The 20,172-nt window shown below is 43.1% G+C and overlaps 1 protein-coding gene across 1 annotated transcript in view; it reads right to left on the bottom strand.

The window, feature by feature from the left end:
* Positions 1–20,172, bottom strand: part of espn (espin) — a gene marked incomplete at both ends in the record, with an annotated part of 44,208 nt that overhangs the window by 13,179 nt on the left and 10,857 nt on the right. Inside the window, 9 exons of the mRNA XM_080015800.1 lie at positions 715–860; positions 5,544–5,600; positions 6,772–7,003; positions 9,329–9,481; positions 14,455–14,738; positions 15,400–15,655; positions 16,899–17,030; positions 18,792–18,974; positions 19,666–19,852. Of these exons, the coding sequence (XP_079871926.1) occupies positions 715–860; positions 5,544–5,600; positions 6,772–7,003; positions 9,329–9,481; positions 14,455–14,738; positions 15,400–15,655; positions 16,899–17,030; positions 18,792–18,974; positions 19,666–19,852 (1,630 nt within the window). The remainder of the gene's footprint in view (positions 1–714; positions 861–5,543; positions 5,601–6,771; positions 7,004–9,328; positions 9,482–14,454; positions 14,739–15,399; positions 15,656–16,898; positions 17,031–18,791; positions 18,975–19,665; positions 19,853–20,172) is intronic.

Below are 20,172 nucleotides of genomic sequence, written 5' to 3'. Positions count from 1 at the left end.
TACTCGGTTTCTGTGGTTGGGAACCTCTGCACTAGAGGACATTCCATCTGTGATGGCCAGGTTTATTCCCCACTTTCATCACCACATCTGCATTTGTTTACCGGCGGATCTTGACCGCCCCACTATGGCGACCGTGTCGGACAATATTACCCACAAAAATATGGGGGGAAATCGCAAACCAGATTGTGATATCAAAGTCGGAAATCGGACGCTTATTTAGATCGATTTGGAATCGTGAGACCCCTAGTTGAGATGACCACTTTCTTAGCCACACGAACAATAGCAAGACAGCATCTAAACGGCCTCCGAGTACACCTCCGCTCCGACCCGAATAGTCCCCACAGCCCCAACCGTTCACACCCAGGTTCACCCCTGTCTTGAAAGTATCCTTGAATACCCTCTAAGGCTCCGGGTGACCCTTAAATAAGTCATTTTACCTACTTGTGGTTGCACATTACTGTTGTTTTTGCACAAAAATGCTTTGGATTCCACTAAGCTTGTTATACATTTTGGATTGTCAATTTTTTTACATCCTTACTGAAAAACAAATCTCCTATTGGAGACAAATATCACTATCTATTGATTCATGAACGTTTCTGACCATGTGGTTGACCTCTCCTCCTCTCCACCTGGAGCAGTTCAGGTATCCAGGAGTACTACTCACATAAGTTAAAGTCTATCACACAGTATTGCAGTAATTGTGACCGTCCGTACATTGTTCCCGCAGGGTCCGCCACTGGAGAACACGGTGGTGTAGCCTTTGCTGTGCGCTGTGGGCTTCAGGCTCTTCCCCGCCTTGATCTCCGCCAGCAGCTCAGAGTTGTCGCCCGTGGGGGACATCATGTTGAAAGACTTTGTGCCTGCAGACAAAAAGGACAGAAGGGGAAAGTGAGATGCAGTAAGGTAGAACGAGAGAGAGCGAGATGGAGAGAGAGGGAGAGCTATAGAGAGATGAGAGAGAGAGAGGCAGGGTGGGTATCATTTCAATGTTAAATATTTCATCCCATGAGGTCGGTAACAATGTTGACCTGATGCACATGTAGACAGTGTTGGAAGAGAAATGTTCTTTAGTGGATGCAATATGAAGTTTTATCAGTATAATTTAGTATATTTTGCAAAAGTAATATTTGATATTCCAACTAATTGCAGTTCTTCACTTTAAAGGACCATACCGACATAAAATTGAATTGTGTAACCCTAATTTTAGTGTTTTTGTCAAAGGTTAATAATTTGACCTTATTTTGTATTTGTTAAAGCAATGGCACATCTGCCTTTTAGGTACAAAATATGGCAAAATTAAGTTACTTTGACATAAAAATGTGTTACCATAGTTGTCAGTGGGACCAGAAGATCTTTATTTTATTATTATCATTTTTAATAATTTTAAAAGGTAGTTTTCTCATCACACTGTTTGAATATATTAAAAATCTATAAACGTGAGCTATTGTCTGAAAAATGGTCAGTGGCAATGGGAAACGTGTGTGTTGACCAGTAAATTGGATAAAACTCACTTTGACACCAGTACATTAGACCATTGAAAATGTTTCCTGAATCATTCCTCCAAAGACAATACACACATCATGAGTCATACATAATCATAGAGTAATCATGAGTCATAGATAATTCACATCATAAATCAAATATTGTTTTAGGCCCACACATTATATAAACTGAGACCAAGTAGTCACAAAGTTCAATAAATACAACTTTTGTCTAACCATCTATTGAAATATAGATTCCCAAGTCAGTATGGTCAATTAATTAATATTTAAAAAAAATACTCCTCCCGAATATTAACTTATTGCCATGAACTCAAGCTTGAGAGGATTTTGAACATTTGAAGCACAAATTGAATATTCTGGACATACTGTACGGAGCCAGTGTCTGAGGTTTGGGGACAGCACCGGTGACCAGCAGGCCTCATTCAAATCACACATGAAGATCTTAAACTGATATTTTCTCAGGACACCAGGACTGTGGTTTTACGACTAGAACATGGATTTGACTGCAACAGAGGCAACTTAATGTGTGCGTAATTCACGAGTGTGAATTAATGTGGGCGTAATTCCAAGTAAAATTCAATTTCAATTCAATCTTAAAAAGGGCAATTTAAATTTACAGTTATTTCAGTTATTTTACAGTTAGATAAGTTATTTCACCCCATATTTAGTAAAATTTTCTTTGCTTACTTTCCTGTTGTCATTTTTTTCTTAATTTTCATAAATACTTTCATAAATATTAAATTATTTGAGTCAATTCACGTCATTAGTAGCCTACTATTTATCTTGCAATGCTGAGAATGAAGAGCAAGCATTTGATACTATGACAACAGCTGTAATGCTACCATTTGCACCAAATACAACTTTGAAAGTAAAACAAAATAACAATAAAATAAATAAACCAAAAAAAAAAAAAAAAAGGAGCAGCAATTGATTAGCAGAATTAGATAGTTAAGACCAAGAGATTAGACGATAAAATCCTTCATAAAACCAGAACAATCAATAAATCCATCTTCAGTAAAACAAACTATCCAAAATATGAAATATAATCCAAATATAACAAGTGTGTCTCTCTTTACTTTGAATTCAGGCAGATAATTCATAACTATAATGCCCCTGACGCACAGGTTTTAAACTGCTGTGGAAGGGACAGTGGAAATGCAGTGGGCGGATGAATAGATATTTGAGAGGAGGGGAGTGACGGGGGGACAAGGCTGAACTGTTCCACTACACTGAACCCAAACAGAGGCGGCAGCAATTAGAGGGACGATGATTAATGTCTGTGACAAAGCAACAGCTGAGTTGAAGGCTTTTGAAAGAGCATTTAACCCATCGTTGCTTTTAAAAACATCTCTACAGGTTGCGATTCCCCTAATCTTCTTAAACAGAGGAAGGTTTGATACTGTGGTCTCCAGTCGGGAAAGGCATGACAAAGGCACTTTTGTAAGGAGAGTCAAAACCAAAGCGATCCAAGACCATGTCACCGGGGGGCTCCGAAATCCCTGCTCTGTGTGGACAAGCTGTTCAAGACACGAGAGTCAGAGATTTAAAGAACAGCTTTCCAGTGACCAAATCACAATCACAAATTCAATCAAGCATTCCAAGGAATATGAATTTAAAACATTGAAAGCGCTTGAACACCGCTGACAGTTTAGCTCCAGTGGAAAGTTACGGCCTCAGGCATACTAGGCTTTTAATCATCGATAGTAAAATGCACAAATTCAGATATAACCAACAAATTAACTACATTATCTACACACACATCTCACCTCCTTCAGCGAACGCAAACCTCCAGTTATTTTAACTTTGCCATTGTGTCATCAATCACTCCATCTCCTCTCGGCCCTCAACACCATCAAACGCCTCCAGTAAAGATGTCTGCTACACTGTAACCACGGTAATCTAGTTAGACGCAAAGCCTCGCTGCCCTGCCTCCCCTCTTTCTCCCCCTCCCTCTCCCTCGCTTTTTCTCCTGGTCCTCCCTCCCTCTGCCTCCCCCCTCCTCTCCCTCTCACTCCATCCTGTGATGATGGGAGAGGGAGGGGGGGCTCTCTGCTAAAGACCCATTATCACAGTTGGGGGAAAATCTAAAGGAATCACCCGTAACTGGAGGTGACAGAGAGCCACTGGCAAGCCAGGCATGAATTCACACACACACACACACACACACACACACACACACACACACACACACACACACACACACACACACACACACACACACACACACACACACACACACACACACACACACACACACAGCCTCTTGCCACCAACACCTCACCTGATACACGCATGCCAAGCCAGCACTCAGACCTCCCCCCCTCCTCCCCCAAAGCTGTAACATCCCTCGGGAGGGGATTACCACCAGAGAGAGGGTGAGAGAGAGAGAGAGAGAGCGAGCGAGAGCGGGGGGAGAGAGAGGGAGCATAGAAAGAGAGATATATCGAGAGATATGGAGGGAGAGAGGGAGTGAGATAAGAGAGGGAGAGATCTCAGTCAGCAAAGCTGGTAGGCCAGTGAATGACACAGGCACACACACACACACACACACACACACACACACACACACACACAAGATTTAACATCAATTCAGCGGACTATTATGTGCATAAACTGCCGACTCATTAAGTTTTTAGAATGTGAAAATGTTTGAAGTGGAGACATGATTTTCCAAAATGAATCTTCAAAATAAAGCAACACATTCACATTCATCGGCAAATAAAGGAAAAAATACAATACACGTGTTCATTTCAATTTCCATAATAATGAGTCCTCATGACCTGCAGCCTACCTCCACTCATTTCTCCCCGGCAGATCTTCATCGCAGGCGGTGGAACAGCGGAACAGTCCGAACTCAGCTTGCGCTCATGCTAAGAGGATGAAGGGTTTGAGCTGCTCTCTGAATATCTGCTCACGCAGCTGGGAACATTTATGCAACTTTTCCTTTTGTGTGCGAGCCTGTGCGTATTTGTACGTACTCTTTATTTATCTGCGTATGTATCTGTGCTCAGTGTGTTCTGTGTGGGTGTGTGTTTGGGCTGTGGGTGTGGGCCATGCAGCTCTGCTGGGGTGGCTGTTAGACACCATTGGGGAACACTTGATTAATAGTCACTTATAATCAGTTTGCAATCAAAGCCTAACGTTATAGCAACACTTCACACAAATCACCCACCTGCAATTTTTCCTATGTCCGAAAAGGCTTTTTGTGCTGTAAAATCATTAGAAGCGGTCAGTTGTGTGCGAGAGCCTGTTCATTTTATGACTTTTATGACCACTTTGTTGCCCATTTCATTGCCGGGTTATACAGTACATCCTACATTTGCCAGGAAATAAGCAATAAATGACCATTTTGGCACTAGGTTTTAGGTTGCATCTCATAAAAAGTCAAGTGAAGAAGGCAGAGACATATAACTAAAATATTTCAGATAAAATGAAGGATTTGGCTGTGCCCCCGGAGGAAGGACAAGCCAGGATGGGTTAAACGCAGAGGCCTCATTTCACCTGCCACCATCCAAAGCATGTGCATGTGTGTGTGCATGTGTTGTAGTGTGGTGTGCTGTGTGACGATTAAAGATTGTTCTGTTCTTCTCTTCTTCTAGAGATGGACATTCCAGAAAGTAAATAATCCGCCCCAGTGTTTTGAGTCAACCAACGATCGATTAGCACAACCCAGAGGTCCAAGAGCGGAATCAGCTGGATCAGTGCAGGGCTGAAGCAAAAAGGACTTACATTTCCGGACCCGGAATTGTCCACCTCAGGCCTGCAGGCGCCACCCCAGTAACCTACACCTTTTTAACCTCGATTTTTAAACCTATACCTTGTTTTTTGATCATTGGCCCTCCGTGTGACTTGCATGAGAACCTTTGAAATGGATCCAGTATTGAGAGAACACAACCAGCCGACCGCCACGCAACAGGGCCAGCACGGTCACCCAAGAGCGTGATCGCGGTTGCCCCGTTGTGTGGCGTTGTGACAGGTATTCTGCCGAAGCTCTTCTCTCTGTACCTCAGAGGACTGGGAGGATGAGCAGTAAAAACTTACTCTTCATCACCCTGAGTGCACCTGCTTCTGCCTGAGAGGCCGAGGAGAGACCACCGCCTTGACAAAGCACCAGGGAGGAGAGACCACAGAGGAGGTGGAGGTGAAGTAGGAAGGAGAAGGCACATGCAAAAGAAGAAGTAAAAAGAAAGAATGAAAAAAAAAGGAAGGAAAGGGATTTGAGGTGAAATAACGGTTAAAGTGTCGCTAATAGAAGATACGTTTGTTTCTGTATGATGTAGATGGACTGCACCCACACAGGGTCATGTTTTAAGTTATGAGACCAACTGGGTATATTAGTTCACAAAGTACATTATAAGAAAAAATCAATATTTATTTACATTATTGTATTGTACTATTCGTGTAACCCCACCTGGTGGGTCTCAAGCCATGGTTTGAGAACCACCAATTTTGACGACACAAAATGGAACAGCAACATTCACTAATATTACAGTGTTATAAGTGAGGGCTTGGACAGAGGAGAACACAATCAAGAGTGATCGTTTTCGACATGAAAGAGGCGTTGGATGCAGGAGAGGTTTGAAGTCGGCGCATTTCCTCCTTCTCTTATGTAACTGGAACACCTCGTGGGCAGCGACGTCAGGTAGCAGCGGCCGAAGCACTTAAGGAAATAGCTGAATTCTAAACCAGCCCTCGGGGTAAAGCTAGCCTCGTGGCATTCATTTATAATGAGTTTTCTTTGGGATGCAGGGGCCCGAGCCAGCTCATCTTCACCCTGTGAGATAAGCCATTCATAACAGGAACTCTGCTTTCTAGTAATAATCAGCACGTGAGCATATTGAGGATTGTCACGTGTGTGAAATGTTCACTCTCTGCACTGTTTGAATTTTGAAGGGAGCTTCATGCCATAAATGCTTGCTATTACACATTGAATAGTTGATACAGAAGTTTACTGATTCACTTTTTTCTATTTTTTATTATTTATTTTTTTCTTGCCTATTTGTTCTGATGAGCGCTGCTGTGACACCGCAATTTTCCTCCGGGGATGAATAAAGTATCCATCCATCCATCCATCTTTCTAGATAGGAAGACAATAAAAGCGACGATGTAGAGGGGGATGAAAGAGATGAAGGATGATGGACGAAGGATGAAAATATGTGCTAATATCTAATTATCTGCTTATTATGGATGAAACAGACTTGGTGACCAGTAATGTTTTTTTGTTGATTCATTTTCCTATTAAGCCTCCCAAGAGAGAAGTTGGACTCACTTCCTGAGGAGGAAGACGCTCGTCGCTGGTTGGCGTTGCTGCTGCTGAAGTGGTGCTTGCTGGTGGGCGTCTCTGGGGGCAATGGCGGGGGAGGGGGCGGAGTCGGCATGATGTTGCTGGGAGGTGGAAGAGGGGGTGGTGGAGGCGGCGGAGGCGGTGCCAGCTCCTCTAAGGTGCCATTTTCAGGGCTGGGGGCGGGGCTATCGGCAGGTTCCTCCAATAGCACGGAGCCCTGGAGGGGGAAGTGGGAGGGAAGAGGAATTTAGCGATAGGGCGGAGAGTGTCTGTGAAGCCAGTGTGGATTCCCTCATCAGGTCCCTCGATAATCATCATTAAGCCGAAGTAAAAATGAGAGTCAGCCCATAAGACTGGGCTGACTCTGGGGACTTACACACCCTGCCACTTTAACATGATGGAGATTCTGTTAGGTACATTTTAGTAGGATCTGTGGAGATTCTTGTGTACTATTCCCAACTTTTCTAAAATGTGTCTAAAATTTTTGGTACATGGCTGAGAAATGGACAACCCTTATCTAAACTCTCACAGGCAATCTACCAATTAAAAAAATATAGGGTAACTGATCTAGAAAATGTTTTTCTTGCTTGCAGTGTGCACTTAAATTAAAATAATAATAAATCCGGAAGATTCTTTATTTTTTATAAGAAACAAGAATAAATTATTTGAAGATGTCTGGAAAAGTAAGTAGTGGAATAATTAAGGTATAAATGACAGTATAAATGCTCCAAGACAAAATGTGTATGACTAGACCTTAACCTATGATTAAAGCTTAATCTGGAACATAATACAGAGTTAAACTGTTTTAAATGTTTTTATTTTTTGCTTAAATTTAATCTTTTCACTTTTGAATTGTTCATTTGGTATGTATTAAAAAAAATCTATTTAAAAAGATTATATGTGGCTGATTTAAAATCCATAATATTGTGAAGAAGTCACCTGCCTGCCCACCCATCCTGCATCGGAATCCCAGAGTGGTTCCTTGCTAAAGTGGCTCTAGTGTGTGTGTGTGTGTGTGTGTGTGTGTGACAGCTGTGTGTTGACACAGTGGTGGACGGTCTATTAGAGGTTTCCACTCTCTGCTTGCTCCTTTGATCAATTTGTATAGACATAACGCCCCATCGCCTGTAATGGAGTTAATGTGGCTCTAATCTGGATCTCTGGGGAGAAATATCAGGGAGCAGCCATCTGTTGCTGTAACTGATAGTGCTTTAACCCCCCCAAACGCCCAAACCCCCCCCACGAGGGCGCACGCGTCCGGCACGTTCCACGGGCAAACCATAAAACAGCTGCTCACAAGCTAATGGGCCATGACATTACCCCCACCCCACCCCCCAGCCCCACCCTTCACAGCCTTTTCATCCTCAGACGCGTGCCCATCATTGTGGCCCCCTTCTCTTGTTCAACCCTCCAGTGAGTTGTGGGGCCGGGGGGAGGGGTGGGGGCTGTAGGTGTCCAGACAGGGACTCCGGCGGCACGTGCCGCTGCTGATTAGTCGGGGCCATCTGCTAGGACGCCTCTGGGACCAGGAGGGGCCCGCTGAGGCTCTAATTGGCTCAGCATGGATTATACCCCTTAGTGGCTCATAGCATCCCCACACCCCACCACTTCAGATATACCAGATTATGGGAAAACTCTTCCCCCGGGACACTGGTGTCCAGCAATGTGCCAGCAACAGGTTGTTAAGCTGATGGGCCAAAATAATTCTTTTAATGCAGAAGTGTTTCACTGATTCATATTTCTTCTCATATTTCTTTTATATATATATATATATATATATATATATATATATATATATAAATAATTATATATAATTTGGATCATTACATTTACTCTTTTTTCCACAAAACTGGCTCCTTAAAATGTAAGAAGTTTTAATATATATACACACACATATTCTCCAGCAAGCCTTCTTAGTTAATCGGTAGTTTTCAGTAATCTTTCCTAGTTCATAGGAAAAAAAAAAACCCATTCAATTATATTTTGTCATGGTGGCTTATTTCCTTGTCTACTCTTGGGTTTTGCGTGCAGCGAGACTGACTGTAGGTTCCTGCAGAGTTTACACAGTGGGGTGGAGACTTGACACGCAATGGAAATGAGGGTGCAGTTTGCATCCGGCAGCAAACAAAAACTTAGGAGGAAAGAATGTTACATAAGTCATTGTTTACAAGAAAATAGTGCTGACTGTTGGAAGCTAGTACATTCTACAAACCTCACTCTGAAAATCACCTTGTAAAGGCAAAGCCATGATCTTTACTTACCTAGCCTTACTTACTCCGGGTTTTATTTGGCCCCTGATCATACGGCAAATCACTACATCTAGCTATATCTATATATTTATTGGACTTCTCAATAAGAGAGTTGCCTTTCCCTGGGATCAAAAAAGCCCCAACACTTGTTTCGGAGTTGGCGGCGAGCGTAAACCCAAACTCGGGGCTTATATTCATCTATTCAGAAACTGACGGGTGACGTCACAGCTGCTATGTCCATTTCTCTCTCTACAGTCTGTGTGCTGAGCAAGATGCTTCCACGGTGGCCTTACCTCCTCGTTGGGCGGCATGGTTGTGCTCTGCTGGGGCGTGTCGCTGCCCAGGGCCTTGTAGTAGTCCCCAGTGCTCGGCTGTTTGCTGAAGCTCCTCGACTTCCTGTTGGAGTCCACACGTCTCAGCCTATCAATGTTTTCTCCTGGAGAGAGCTGATCGAAGAGAGAAGAGGAGATGTGTATATTATAAGGAGCTGTTATTCTGACCTACACCTATCTTTTTTTTTAAAAGAGTAGATGAAAAAAAAAAAGGTGAATTCTTAACATTTTTTCAATGTGATGAATTGACCTTAAGTCCATTTCTATATAAAGTAAATCAACTTTGTACATTTAGTAAATAAGTAAGTAGTCTTAAGGTGCATATATTTTGAAACGCTTCCCAACTAATAAGATAAGATAACATTTTATTTATCTGCGGAAGGAAATAAGAAATTCATTAATATATATATATATATATTTTTTTTTTTATATAAAATATGACTTCCATAAACATTGCATTAATTATATTAATTTCTCAGAATTATCTTAGGTTTAACACTGATTCAAAACAATTTAATTCACAAAGAAAAAGTTACTATTCATTGGAATCAACCAGACATAATTTGTGCCAAAGTGTTCGATCCAACATTAAATAAATGAAACAAATAGATTAAACTACAGCTAACCCTGCACAAGTAAAAACATCATATATTCTGTTTCTACAGTATATATTGTTTTAAGATGTTTCTCCTTCTTTGGCAGATTTCTTTTAGCCTGCTCCAGTCATGTGACAGGATCCATAAGACCCACAAAAAAAACAAAAAAAAAACAACAACAACAACAACAACAACGTTTTCATTTAGTTCATAAATATTGTACGCTGTTCCTGTGGGTCACAGAAAGCGACTATTCATGCGTGGCTTTCTTAATCCCCGCGTAAAAGAAACCCAAATTACCTCAGAACGGGGTCAGAGTTCAGTAACTTCTCGGTTTCCACACTCTCACTTTCCTGCTCTGAGCTCCATCTTGACCAGTTCCATTTAATACCCGAGGGACGAGGATCAGATACAAGCCCAGACTTGAAACTCTCACTTTACTGAATGTAGCACTCCATATCTCTCCCCCCGCATTCATTACTTTAGGAGATCACATGCATGGAAGCTGTTTTGTTTGCAGTCATATAGGACCCCAAAAGATATGCCATCACATAAAGGGCAAATCAAATCACAAAGTACAAAACGATGGTGTGGTCTCATTGAAGACAACTTGAATGACAAAGTAAGACAGTGACATTTTGGAAGGATTAAATCAATGACCTAAAAAATGTAATTAAATAAAACAAAAAAAAACAAGCAGACAAATATGATGTCTCTGCAAACCCTGACCAATCCAAGCAGGTCAAGAAAATGGATGGATTTATACACATGGAGTCAGATGAAACACCGCTGAACTTGAACCTGCCGCTTGAGCGTTGAAGTACAAGTTCTGTTCCTCTAAGTATCCAACACTCGTTCTTGCTGCAGTACATTCTTAAAAGGCATCGCGTTCACTGGAAATGTTCTTGCAATTCCAGCTGACGTGTCGTTACCGTCTTCTCAGCAAGTTGGTACATTTTCCTGATGCAAAAATCCTCCGATCTTATGCAAATACTCCTTGAAGTTTCTGAAATCTTACGATGTCATTTTTTTGTTCTTGGTCACCTGTTTAGTTATCCCAACGGCGAGCAGCACTAAATGTATCGCAAATGCGTTGACGCATAGGTGCTACTTTAAGTATTCTCTTGAAAATAAACTGAAAAATGTAAAAGCTGCGTCAGTTTCCCCTTTCAAATGATGGAATCAGCCATTCATTGACATTCTGCAGACGGGAGCAACTGGCGTTTGGCAGATGTCCCTCAAGTGGAGATAATGTCAGAGCCAGCGCAAAATAATAGACAGGCGACCCCCGACCTTTCCCCGCTTTGTGGTGTCGTGTTCTGAGTTCTTCTACGCCCGTTTCCTTCTGTTGACTCATGTCTGCCGTCAAAGAAACGCTCGTCAGGTGGAAGGGTAATGTGAGAGGCCAGCGCTGCAGATGGTTTGATTGTCGTCCCCCCGGGAGGACGAGCGACAATAGCCAGAGCACAAAGCATTTCTGCTGCCCACCACACACAGACACACACACACACACACACACACACACACACACACACACACACACACACACACACACACACACACACACACACACACACACACACACACACACACACACACACACACACACACGTCCTTTAGCACTAAATTATTGTTCAGAGATCTTTCTTTTTGTTTCGCTAAACCACCTTTTTAAAATGTCACTAATCGCCATTTGTGCTCGGCTAGGGCACAAACTGAATTATTCAGTTGCCACACATTTGCGTGTAACTTGGAAATTAAACCTCACACGATCAGAATGATGAGCGGAAAGTATCGTCAAAAGAACGACCTCATGTGGAGCCATGCATCTCACATCCCATTCGAAGCTTTGTTTAGCAGATCAAGCCACAGAAGCAACAGAAGCCTGGAAACAGCAACAGCCTCTTATACAAAAAGGAGAACTTTTGCAGCCTTCCACCACAGCCCAACACCGCTCCACCGTTACTAAATGCATTGAACCCGTCCAAGCACAAGGAAACAAAGCGAGCACAGCCCTTGTCCTCCACGGGTCGCCACCACCTCAGAACACCTCAAGCAGCAGCTTCCCTCGTCATTACAGTACCTCGGCCTCGGCGTCCCCTGTCCCCCTGGTATGTAGCGCTCCTCTCCTCCACTCCTCACAGAGCCTCCGTCAGCCCCGTCAGCCTCCGGAGGTGCAGACGGTGTGGCTGTCACCAGATCCCAGGAGCCGCCTCCCCTCGGGTTGTTCTCTGTTCTCTGCGTGTGCGGGTGTCACTCTACCCGCCCTCTCACTTTACCCAGTGGCCTCATCAATAACCTATCGGGTCGGACTCAGCAGCGGTGACGGTGACCTCACCGCCGGCCGGCCCACTCAACAACCGCTCCTTCGCCCCGCCCCGCCATCCTAGGCCTCTAATGCAAAGCATGTGCAACAAAAGACCCAGGTCATGCTCAAATCGCTCCGATTTTGATTTAGGGATTATCTGAATAATCTGAATATTCCAGGCTGCAGGGCACCAGTGAGTGTGACTGAGGGGAAGGAACGGGTCCAGTGCGTGGAGGCCATGGGGTTTTTTGGGTGAAAGGCATCACACAGGAGCGAGGGAGCTGGGCGCCCGGGAGGCAAAGCAGTCATTTGAGCGGCCTGCCTCAAAAACACTTTGCCCCAACCGAAGGCAAACACAGACAAATTAGGCGGGGGAGTGGAGGCTCAATCACACGCACGCAACGCTTTTAACCAGAACCAGTAGATGATGCCCAAATAAACCACACTAGTCACTAAACTACATTCAAAAAACACTAGGGTTTTCTAGGGTCTTCTTTCGATTTGTATCGCAGGATAAACTGCGCAATGGGTTGCTGAGACTTTAATTCTGTGTGTGTGTTTATTTATCTTTGTTCAACAGGAATGTGTGTGTGCATGTGACATCTCCGTATGTTAGTGTTGTACGTGTATGTATCCATGTTGCAAGAGGAGGAAACAGATCAGTTAAATAGATAAGTTAAGTTAATAGTAATGTTCGCCCTCTGGTCAGAGTGTACATTGGGCGGGGGGAGGGCTGTTAATTAGGGTTTTAAGGGTGCACACACACATGCATACACCTCTTCACTTCAGTTCCTAGGCACCCCATAATGAGCAGGACACTTCCTACAAGCCGATGCTATGGCAGGCTGCAAACAAAGCAGTTTTCCTAATCCACTGATTTAATTTGATTCATGTAAATTGAGTGTGCAGAGCGCCGTGTGTGGGCGGTGCTGCGACAACCTGCCACTGGTGTCCAAAATAACCATCCGACAAAAACAAAATAATTTGAAAATAAAACAAACTTCGATGGCAAACATTTTAATCCACATATATATTGATTCTGAAAGGACACATGTCCTAATAGGTAAGTTAATAGTTAAAAAGCAGTATTTTTGAGCTTTTCCCCCCTAACATCATCTTGTAATTGGAACCACTTTTAGAGCAAGGATTATTTTCTGACTGTAATTGTCCAAACATTGTTGAAATGCGACAATATCACACAACTATAAGAACTCACTGTGGAGGGACATCATCCCGAGTTCTACTTTGATCCACCACTTATAGGAACAAGATTGCTGCTCCGCATCGTGTGAAGTGCGGCAAACAGGAGTTGACGCCCTTGACAGCCCACAATGCAGTCGCAATGATCCGTGAGCCCATCGACTGGCAAAATGATCATCGAGGACCATTAAAAAAATCAATTTTTCTCTGACTCAGAGGCTTGGCCTGATAATGAGCGTATTCGTTCTCCAGCACAGTAGCAGCATTGTGCGCTTGCAAAGACAGGAACACTGACCAAAGTGATTAGTCATGTGTGAGGGAAATGCACCTAGTGGCCCCTTTAATCCACACACCCCAAATCCAGCAAACAGCTACTAATAGACAGGTTTTGTTCTCGGATTTCATCAAAAGAAAGATGCTAGAGTCTAAAAATCCATTAATACAGCGATGTGGAGTTTTTTGACACTGAATTGTGTAAGTGATTATTAACTTGGAAGGGCTGAGTCTAGCCTGAAAAATACAGTCCTCCCATTTCAAACCAAAGACAGTTCTGACAGTGATGGCTAATCTTTTAAAAACCCATGTATTCCAAGTGAGGTTCACCTATTGATAATATAAATAATAATATCATACCAAATAAAGCCTCACAGGTTCAGGGTAATGTGCAATATGGTTACACTTCACAACTATTCCATACTACAGTCGTACACTATTCATAGTAGTATGTCAAATTAGTGTTGAGTGTGTCTGAAACCATAGTAAGCATAAAATAGTGTGTGAGAAGCACCTGAATGACACACTACATCTGGTGAAATATCTTCCTATACAAATACTGCACACTACGGCAGCTAGCGTATCCCACAATGCATTGTGATGGGTCAGACGCCGTTGAAAGTTTCTCTGGACGATAGTACTGTAGTAACATGTAGTACGCGACACTCCATTTCTAAGTAAGCAAAGTGGCTGAAGGTGGCTGTTCTTACCCCCTTCCTGCCGGTGTCGCTCTCCACGTGTCGCAGGTTGCTCTTCACCTTCAAGAACTCGACTGACCCCTGCTCTTTGGGGGGCTGCGGCGCTGGGTAGCCTGGAGGGGGCGGCAGCGCCTGGGATGCTGGCGGAGGCGGTGGAGGGGGTGGGAAGGCCGGCGGAGGTGGAGGGGGGGTCTTGGACTCAGTGACAGGAGAGGGTTCCTTCACGGGAGCGGCGGCGCCAATGTCTGGGTTCAGCATGTCCATGTAGGCCTGCATGTCGGCGATGGCCGACTTACCTGCAGCACAGAGATATACATCATAAATATTCATATTTATATTGAATAAGGATCCTTCAAAAATACTTGTTTGTAAGTGTCAACCATTTGCTTTGTGTTCAAATTTACACTTGAATTGAAAAGGTTTAAAAGATTTTTCACCATCAAATCAACTTATCAAAGTATATATGAAAGACATTCTAACTATTATTTCTTTTGTTAATATTTAGAAAGAGCATTTTTGGTATTTGTGTTTTGTTTAAATGTGGTGAATGAATAGAAATTAGAACATTATAGTGCAGAGGATAAGAGTGCAGCCTGTAATAAACTATTTGCACAAGTCACTAGGGTGCAGCACTGGCACGGCATGCTACAGTGACACCAAATAAAAGGATGCAAACTGAGGGCATAGAACCCAAGTGGAGGTTCCCACAATAGCCAAGATACTTTTCTCCAAAGATGTTAAGTTGCTGACACAAAGTCCCCACCACTCACTATTGTCGGACAAAATTTCATTTTTATATTGCATTGTATCCGCAGCTCACCAGGAAAATATGATCATTCATACGTGTACAGGGAATTAATGGAAGCCTTTGGAATACATTAAAGTAAAAAAAATAACTTTCTACATGACATGTGCATCATTTAGGAGAACGGAGAGCCCTTTCACTAGCTAACCAACCTGCTTGGGTGACAGGGGCCTGCTGGCCGGCGGGGGGCCGGGAAGGGGGGGAGCTGCTTCTCTTCTCTCCGGTGCTGGTCTGACTGGAGTTTGCTGAGTCATAGTTGGACAGGCTGCTGGACGGAGAGCCCAGCTGGAAGCGGGCAGGAGGGTTGGCAGGGGACATGGTGGTCACAGGCGATGACAAGCCCGAGTCCGGCTGCTTGTACTCCAGGTCGGTGGACGGATCCCTGGACAGCACACGGTGCTCCACACTCTGGGGTTAAAAGCCAGGAAGAAGAGATCAGAAGTGTTTTGTGGATGTGAATTCCATCGAACAGAGCAAGAAGTTTGAACATTTTTGTTCAAAAATTGAATTATTACAATACATAACATGAGGAAACTGAAATGTTGTTCTGCAGCTCAAGGAATTTCATAGCACAAGGATCAGGATCGAAAACAGAATTCAATGGCCAAGTGCATTTGCACTTGGCCATTGACATAAAATCTGACTTATAAAAAAAAAAAAATCTAAATGTTATTTATATAGGAGATTTTGTACATAAAAAAGCAATGCAATACGGTTTTCATAAAATAATAATAAAAAAAATATATAAAAACATGGACAGTAGTCAAAAGCTACAGGAATGAAAATAAATGCAAAAAAAACAATAAAAACAAATGTAATAATCCTAAATAAAATTCTAATTCCAAATAAAATCATAAAAGATTGGTGCATTTGTGCAATATGGGTAAAATAATTTAAGGAATGTAAATGTTAATATGTAAATCAGAAGAAAAGACAGAGATGTCGGTATTGACATGAGCAGCGGACATTACGGCCAGTTGAAGATTATCATTCGAAAGCTTATTTAGTTGGAGTGACTGATTCTAGAGAACTGTGAAACATCTACAGTGAGAGCTTTAAAGGCAAACTGAGCCGTGTCACGTGTGTTTCCCCTCCGTCTCTAGAGCCATGGGCCGTGAACCACGGAAATGTTCCCAGTCTCGGTCCCAGGCGACGCTCAGAGGCAACAGTTGCACGATTGGTTTAATCAGCACAGTTTAATGGCTCAGCCCACAGCTGATGGTGAAGCCTCCAGGGTCCTCTGCTCCCTCCCCACGGCCCTAGACTCAATTTGTTAACATTCCTCGGGGGGACGGACGGCGAGAAGGGGGAAATATGTTTGCGGCAGTGCAGAGGTGTTGTGAGTTCCTTATTGGACTGGAGCCGAGGGGAGCAGTCAACAGCTCTGGTGATTAGAGCAGATAAACCCGAGGTGGTCGGGGGATGCGGCAGCTCGCTCCAGCAGAGTGCACCGGCCATGGCCAGGACAACACAGTGAGGACGTCAATTCTACACATAGTGGTCGAACAAGGAGTAGCTAACTAGTTCAAATGTGTTGAAGTATTTCAATTATTGTAAAGAATGCATTAAAGCTGCGATTAAGTGAAATTCAAGGAAATGACGATGACCGATGTAAGCAAACTCATATAGTGTGGGTAGGCCCATGTCTCACCATGTTCTCCACCGTGCGCAGGTACTTGGCACACTGAGAATGGCCATTGTACTCTGCCAGGTCCGCTGCCGAGAAGCCGTCCTGGTCCCTGATGCCGAGGTCCACTCCATTGACAACAAGGATCTGACAACACTGGAGACGGAGTGAGAAGATTAGAGAGAAAGAGAGGGAAGAGTGGGAGAGAGAGAGAGAGAAAGAAGCAAAGAGAGCGGGGGGAGGGTGTTCTGTTTAAGAGTCTGTTTTGAAACTATCTTATCAGTGACTGGATGACTGCAACTTTTGTTCGATACAAGGCGAGCTAGTTGGGTGGTCATTAGTAGTCGCCCGATTAATAGATCAGCCCATTAATTGGGCCGGTATGTGCGCATTTTGAGATAATCGGCATGGGCCAATGCCTGCACTCACAAGGCCAATAAACAAAAAAAGTGTTGTAAAAAGTATATTTTTCTATACATAGAAATTCGGAATATTTGAAACTGTTTCAATATAAATTTTCCACACTATCAATATACCGGTAGCAGCTGCTTCCTCGATCTCTCTTCTCTCTGACAGCGAGTCAGCACACACACAGCACACACACTGCTGCAGAGCCCACATAGCCCCGCCTCCTCTCACTCACTCGCTGCTTCATTCGTCTATTTACTCCAGTTTGTTGTGGCATAAGCTCATTAAAGTTGGCAAGTACAGAGCCTCCGCAACTGGTCTTGAAAGTAAACAGCAGGAGTGCTGTTTGGAAATATTGTGCATTTGGGGCAAAACGTCCTACGTTTTTTTTTTTCTCCTCCAGGCAGCGCAGTGCGTGCGTTCCCATGGCGGTTTTCCTGTCTTTTTATTTGAGTACTAATTTTTTTTGAGTTCCTCCTTGTATGAAACAACATTTATAAAAACACAACTGAGTTAAGGGATCCTGATCCGCCCCATTACAAACAAACCCTGTGTCCCCACTGCCCCGGTAACACCGTCTCCCCATTGCTTTCCGTTGCCATGGAACTTAATTTAGTAAAAACTGGATGTTTTTGTGTAATTACTTTACTTGAAAATAATAAATCATGCACTTCTGTAACGGAGAGACTGTATTATATATAACCTGTGGACACTTATATAGTTGATAATTTTATTATTTTTTTTTTAATGCTTTTCAGAGACAATAACATTAGTGTTAAATAAATGTATATTTAAGTTCAGCAATTTTGTCTCTCATTTGTTGTTATTATTATAAAACTGTTGTATTTTATCAGATGCAAAAAAACCCCCATGATATTGGCATTAGATATCGGCCATCGGTCACCCTACTCTCTAAATATCGGCATTGGCCACTGAAAAACCCATATCGGTCGATCACTAGTGGTCATACACCAGTTCCTAAATTCCAAAACCTTAAAATATATCAACTTTCTGTATCATTCCCCTTCCCCAAAGATTTTATCATCTTAATTATTTACAATTCATTCTAGGTCTAACAGAACATGTAGGGATCATCAACAGACCAATCCCAGTCAAAACAGCAGGTTGGAGGGGTAACAACAGCTCATTCAAAACAGATGGTCCACATGCAAAATCAGATATGAAGGGTTATGTAGAATCATAACACTAACCATCATGAGGCATGCAAAAATGTGTGTATTGTAAAACCTAAAGTATCATATACTTTGAGTATTTTTCGAGCTTATAGAGCTTGTGCATAATCACCGGGTGTCATGACATTTCACTGCATATATGTACAACCGTATGTGTATGTATGTGACAAACAATCTCTTGAACTTTAACAGCACCATAAAGCCAAGTTTGCCGAGACTATACCTCTCAAAGTCTCTTTGCTAGGTAGACACAGAAACAGAGATATCAAAACTTAGGTGAGTTGCAAGCAAGCAAGCAACACACCCCCACACCCACCTCCAGTTCTCCGTTCTCGGCCGCATCGTGCAGCGGCGTCCCCCCCCAGCTGTCGGTGACGATCTCGCCCCCGTGCAACAGCAGCCAGCTCAGCACCTTGGCGTGGCCTCGGCTGGCGGTGAAGTGCATGGCCGTGGCTCCATCACCATCCCGGTCCGACAGGCTGACCTCTGTGAAGCTCATCTGTTAGAGGGACAAAGGTAACAGCCCCTTTGTAAATTTAATTTTTGAGTATAAATCATTTAATATATACAGCATATAGGGAGGAAGATGCGCAGAAGAGAAGGTATTGGAGGCAGATGATCTGCTGTGGTCGACCCCTAACAGGAGTAGCCGAAAGAAGAAGAAGATACTGTATATACACAGTTCTGGCTATGGAGGCTTGGTCCCTGGTAAGGGTGATGAAATGTCAGTTTCTGTACATGCAGCTTACAGTACTGTATATGCAGGAATTTTTTTAAGTTGTTCCTGATTTTTTTTTACAGCCAGATAAAATGGCTATACTATCTCAGGCCTGGATTGGCAAATCTTTTTTCAAATTTGTCACGCTGATAGTTAAACCCGATAAACTAGTATCCATAAAGCCCGGTACAAATTTGACCATAGGGGTCACTATATTAAGAAGCCAAACTTGTAATGCTCAGTCCTGCTGCCTCTTTTGACCTGGAGACCTGAAACTTGGTATACACAAGGTGTCATTTGTCATTCTGATTAATTTTGCCTCAAGAACATATGAATTCTGCTGTATCAATTTTCTGCCACCTTGGTAATTTGGGAAAGTCTCCAACTCATGAACCATTAGAAAAAACATAATAGGAGTAAACAAGTCTTGGGTTTGAACCACCAACCACAGATCTTTGCCATCCCAACATACCAGCCAGACAATGACGGTGTTGTGGCCCATCTGGGCGGCGGCATGGAGAGGTGTCATGCCGTCGTTGGCTCTGATGCTTGGCTCTGCCCCGCAGTTCTTGACCAGGTACTGGACAACCTCCAGGTGACCCTCCTGGCAGGCCAGGTATAAGGGTGTGGCACCATTCTTAGTTTGGGAATTGACAACGCTGTAGGAAAAGAAAAAAAGTCAAATAAGTTTCAGCGGGAGAAACAATTTCTCTGATGAAGCTACAGCTTCAGAAGGTCAGACACATAAACAGCTAAATGTGCATCATCCATTCATCCACCCTTTCCAACTACATATTCCAGTCTCGGAATGATGTGGATATACAAGTTCTATCATTAATAATAGCACATGTAATGATATACCCCACGTTCCAAATTATTATGCAAATTATATTTTCTCTGATTTTCCTAAATAGTCGATGCAAATGACATTCAGTGTAATTTTCAAGTCATCAACCGTTAGGTTATAATTCAAATTTTA

The sequence above is a fragment of the Zeus faber genome, assembly GCF_960531495.2.
Source record: "Zeus faber genome assembly, chromosome: 15".
NCBI lineage: Eukaryota > Metazoa > Chordata > Actinopteri > Zeiformes > Zeidae > Zeus > Zeus faber.
The sequence above is the reverse complement of the archived record's forward strand: the minus strand, read 5'-3'. Positions and strand labels throughout refer to the sequence as shown.